Consider the following 5,043-nt stretch of genomic DNA (forward strand, 5'->3'; position numbering starts at 1 on the left):
TATAGATCACATCAGTGTCTAGATACAAATGGGATCTTGCAGTTTTTGGCACAAGAAGGGGATAATGGTTAAACTAAGTTTGTCACATTGGGACACACAGACAGTGTAAGTGTGAAATTGGACCCTGAGTATTAATATAGAGTAAGGGGGATGGTTGAGTTGTCCTCTTCCTTCTTTCTGTACTGCACAAACCTGTCCCTTCACTGATGTTATGGGATTTTTTTTCTCAACAGGGTTCCTGAATATTCCACCCACCTGCTCAGTCATGTGCTCTTGAAGCATTTCCCAGGGAGGGAACCACAAATGAACCAATGGATGCACACTTGTGTTTTACTTATTCAAAAGAAAACTCCAGTGTGTTTCCTTGGGATTGTAGGGTTGAATGAAATAGATAAGAAATAATTAGTCCTGATCATGGATGTCCAAATTTTTGGTATAGTTCCAAGACCATCAGGCTGTGGATATGTCCAAAGGCAGCTGTGTTCTGTTTTTTTCTGCAATGAAGAATTTTAGTTTTATTTATGTAGGACACTGGTTTCAGATTGGCTGATAAGGCACTATAGCATCATGTCAAATGAGACATAAGAACAAATTCAAATGATCTTTAGAGGGAACTAAACTGAATGACTCCAGTGCTTATTTCTCAGGAGAAATGGAATCATAAATGTTAAAAATTTGAAAAAAATAACTTCTGTGATAACTCCATTTAACCAGCTACTAAACTGTACGCGAACTGGATTGTGTGATGTCACATTCTGCCTATGAAAACCATTCGGATGATTATGCAAAGTGCCATATTTACACATATTCTCTCAGGTATAATTAACAAAAATATGTCATAGTTGCAATTTTTATATTGCTTGCAATGGTTTAAGTAGTACAGATCACTAACTGGACACTGAGAACACTACTGGGTACAGTACGAAGTCTTCACCTCAAGGGACACATGATGCCTTCTCCTACGCAAAGTACATCTTACAAGACATGGACGAATATAGGGCTAACTACTACTTTAGTGAGAACAGTTAATAATGTATGCTATTTCACAAGTAAACAATATGTTTTAGCATAAAAAGTGCATATACCATATAAAGGCATTTTTAACTGAAAGTGAATATTATTATACATTTTTTGTGGGCTTTGTTTAAATTTTAGTCCTTTTTCGCAATTTCTCTGTGAAAAGAATAAAGTAGCAAAGACAGTTTTAGGCCTCAACACAACAGTACTATCCAAGTAATAACTGAATGCATTATAGGTCTTAAAATGAGGAAATTAAGCTTTTTTTGTGCTTCTACAGTGTCTTCGAGTTATTTCATAACTGAGCAAGAGAGAGAACGTGCCACTGTGAGGGGCTGGGGACAGCTGTCTCCTCGTCTCGGGTGTTGTGATGTAGCTTTTTTCCTTTTAGAACCTGAAACCCCTATCAAGCACCGCAGCTGTCCAATGAGATTCAAGCATGCATGAGCCGAGCAACCAATGGGCAGCAAACATCGAAGTATATAAACCAAGGTCTGACATCTTGCAAAGCTGGGCAACCCCTACATTGGCTTGGTGAACAGGATCTGATCCCAAGGACTGTTACATTTTCTCCCATACAGGTAAACTCAGCTACGGTTCAGAGATTTTACAAGGGTGGGAATAAGGGGTATTTGATGAAACATGAAAAACTTCAGCAAAAAGGACGTAATACATTGCAGCTTTATGTGCCAAAATATTCCCCATACAAATTAATGAAACCTCATTGGGGTTAATGACCAGATCCCAGATGCACAATATCTGGATTCTTCTTGAATTACTATCTTGATTGTTGGAGTATTAGACATGCTCAGTTTCATATTTTTAAAGTTGCTTTTCTCATGGCAGACCTGTAGAAAGCTTGTCCTTGCCTGATAAGCTTCAAAGAGTCCTAATGCATTGGAAAGCTATTAAATAGGCAGTCTGGAGTAGATTGCTGTCTATGGCAGGAATGATCTGTGTGTGCGCTGGACACCTGCTGTAATTCGGTGCAAGGTCATGTCATCTGGGGGAATTTATAGCTGATGTATTTTACTTAAGTCTATTTATACTTCAGATATTGCATTCTTTTTGTATGAATGCAACTGCATGCAAAAGCTGTGAATATGTGGACAAATAGATTAGGATGATTGATTACTCCTAAACTGTAAGCGTTTGATATTTCTAATATTTTGCCAATTACATTTTGCAAAAGCTAAATTGACATGGGCATAATACCAATTATGGGATCAAGTGTGCATGCTCCACCCTCAGCAGAAATTAGAGAGGTGAATGTGCTATCTGCTTTGAGTGATGGGAGTGAGTTTGGCACCCATGCTAAAAATATCACCAGCTGTCTGATGCATATAAGCATGCGAGCTATTCAACCACCACTCCATGTAGAAATATGAGGTGCTGGTTAGACATAGCACCATATTTTGTTACTAGGAGACTGAAGTTTACTTGGGACACAAAATATAGTATGCATTAACCTTGTCTGCAACTGCTGGCATCTTAATCTGGAAACTAGCGCTGCTTATCCTTGACCTAACGCAAATGGGTAGTTGGTCATAATTCTCTGTTTCAATGTCAGCATTGAGAGACGCTGGTTCCCCTTCTTTCTTGGGTCCAATGAGTAAGCTACACCTTAGTAGGCCTGGGACAATGCTCCTGGTTTTCCACCCTAACAACGGCTCTGCAGACAAGATTTGCAGACTTATCTAAGTCTCCAAAGCACATAGTAAGTACTTTGCCAACTTACCTTACTACTTGTCTATCGGCAGATCGCCGGAAAAGTGCAATCATGACTAAGAACTGCAACAACGATTACAAGATGAAGTTCTCTCTGGAGGAGGAGTACCCTGACCTCTCCCAGCACAACAACCACATGGCCAAGGTCCTGACTAAGGACATCTACAACAAGCTCAGGAGCAAGTCAACCCCCAGTGGATTCACCCTGGATGACTGCATCCAGACCGGTGTGGACAACCCTGGTTAGTAGAACATGTCTGAATACATTCCCCCATAGTGGCCGATCTCTCGAGATCCCACAAGCAATGTTTTAGTTAGAAGATACATAAAGCACTACCTTTTGATCCCAATTCTAGGCCATCCCTTCATCATGACCGTTGGCTGTGTGGCTGGTGATGAGGAGTCCTACGAAGTCTTCAAGGAATTGTTTGACCCCATCATTTCTGACCGTCACGGTGGCTACAAGCCCACCGACAAGCACAGTACTGATCTGAACTGGGAGAACCTGAAGGTATGCTAAAGTTCTTTACATTATCATGGCGGTTTTAATCTACTGTGGCTGATGTTTACCTGTGCGCAGGGTGGTGATGACCTTGACCCCAACTACGTTCACAGCAGCCGTGTGCGTACCGGCCGCAGCATCAAGGGAATCACCCTGCCTACCACCAACAGCCGTGGTGAGCGTAGAACTGTGGAGAGGCTGTCCATTGAGGGTGAGTCTCACTGACATTATGTCCTGACATCCACAAAGCAACATGCATGGTCTTACTGAAGTTCCTCTCACAGCTCTGAACAGCCTGGATGGCGAGTTCAAGGGCAAGTACTACCCTCTGAAGGACATGACTGACAAGGAACAGGAGCAGCTCATTGCTGACCACTTCCTGTTTGACAAGCCTGTGTCCCCCCTGCTGTTGTCTGCTGGCATGGCTCGCGACTGGCCTGACGCAAGAGGCATCTGGCACAATGACAACAAGACCTTCCTGGTGTGGGTGAATGAGGAGGATCACCTGCGTGTCATCTCCATGCAGAAGGGCGGCAACATGAAGGAGGTCTTCAAGAGGTTCTGCGTTGGCCTGCATAAGGTAAACCCCATTACTTTTAATCCTTTGGTCATCTACTGCGAAGATAAGCAACCAAAGGTCTGACTCCTTGTTGTATATTGCAGATTGAGGAAGTCTTCAAGAAGCATAACCACGGTTTCATGTGGAACGAGCATCTTGGTTTCATCCTGACCTGCCCCTCTAACTTGGGTACCGGCCTGCGCGGTGGTGTCCACGTCAAGCTGCCCAAACTCAGCACACATGCCAAATTTGAGGAGATCCTGACCAGACTGCGTCTTCAGAAGCGTGGCACAGGTGGGCTTGAAATCGCTGAACGTATAAAATGGCAGAGAGTTACACTGTGATCATCATTTTGAGAGATTCTTTGTGCTTCAATTATGCAGGTGGTGTGGATACTGCCTCTGTCGGTGGTGTGTTCGACATCTCCAACGCTGACCGTCTGGGCTCCTCCGAGGTGCAGCAGGTGCAGCTGGTGGTCGATGGTGTGAAGCTCATGGTTGAAATGGAAAAGAAACTGGAGAAGGGCGAGTCCATCGATGACATGATCCCTGCCCAGAAGTAAAATGGCAAAAGTGCTTTTCTTTTTTTATTTGTTCTTTTAAGCAGTCATGCCATCTTGACTTTTCCAAGAGACACTCCACCCTGCTCCCTTTTTTCCTACTTTTTTCTCTTTCCTTTCTTTCCTGCTGTCTCCTTTTTCCTGCACTTTTCCTTCTTATCTTCCTGTTCCTCCTGTAACATCCTGGGATCAAACCTCCACATAGCTAGAAAACCCTAGCTATGTTGTATTCACCTAAACTTTTTTTTTTGGTTGTACAAAGTTAATAAACGGCCCCATGTAACAATCAACCTGTGTTTTAAGTCTTTACATTCTTGATAAGTCAGACACAGCTGTGAACTTAATGTATATATGTATATAATGTATAATTGTGGGGGATCCATTCAGAATTTCCAAAGCTGAACATCAAAACATAATTTGAACTTTATGCACACTTTCATGAATACAGTCAGCTAAGCTGACCCAAAAGTCATTTTGAACACTAAAATAGCAGTAATTTGTGCAGAATAGCACAATGACAGTCAACAATAGTTCAAGCATGGTTTGTCATTTCTTTCAGTTATTATGAAGCCAGATCACGTTTGTTTGAATGATAACAAGTTAGAATATTTGCAAATCTTACACAATATATATTCAACCTGTAATGCAATAAATTAATAGAAATTGCTGGTACAAAAG

At 42.0% G+C, this 5,043-nt stretch overlaps 1 protein-coding gene across 2 annotated transcripts; it reads left to right on the top strand.

The window, feature by feature from the left end:
• Positions 1 to 1,501: 1,501 nt before the first annotated feature.
• Positions 1,502 to 4,655, top strand: LOC107743697 (creatine kinase M-type-like). Of its 2 annotated transcripts, none has more exons than XM_016557073.1 (7): positions 1,502 to 1,598; positions 2,778 to 2,987; positions 3,102 to 3,256; positions 3,326 to 3,458; positions 3,532 to 3,827; positions 3,911 to 4,100; positions 4,190 to 4,655. In XM_016557073.1, exons 2-7 carry the CDS (start codon positions 2,798 to 2,800, stop codon positions 4,366 to 4,368), a joined length of 1,143 nt encoding a protein of 380 aa, XP_016412559.1. In that variant the 5' UTR covers positions 1,502 to 1,598; positions 2,778 to 2,797; the 3' UTR covers positions 4,369 to 4,655. The 2 variants fall into 2 exon arrangements, with proteins under 2 accessions (XP_016412559.1, XP_016412560.1); XM_016557074.1 differs by having other exon boundaries at positions 1,510 to 1,598; positions 2,775 to 2,987.
• Positions 4,656 to 5,043: the final 388 nt, after the last annotated feature.

This window comes from Sinocyclocheilus rhinocerous, unplaced genomic scaffold (genome assembly GCF_001515625.1).
Source record: "Sinocyclocheilus rhinocerous isolate Xijiao unplaced genomic scaffold, SAMN03320098_v1.1 scaffold166, whole genome shotgun sequence".
Taxonomy (NCBI): Eukaryota; Metazoa; Chordata; class Actinopteri; order Cypriniformes; family Cyprinidae; genus Sinocyclocheilus; species Sinocyclocheilus rhinocerous.

Excerpts from the sequence above, each read along its gene's own strand:
- LOC107743697 (XM_016557073.1), top strand. The coding sequence starts at position 2,798 with ATGACTAAGAACTGCAACAACGATTACAAGATGAAGTTCTCTCTGGAG. Across the intron at positions 3,257-3,325 it reads TGAACTGGGAGAACCTGAAG|GGTGGTGATGACCTTGACCC; the intron begins GTATGCTAAAGT and ends ACCTGTGCGCAG. Across the intron at positions 3,828-3,910 it reads TCTGCGTTGGCCTGCATAAG|ATTGAGGAAGTCTTCAAGAA; the intron begins GTAAACCCCATT and ends TGTATATTGCAG.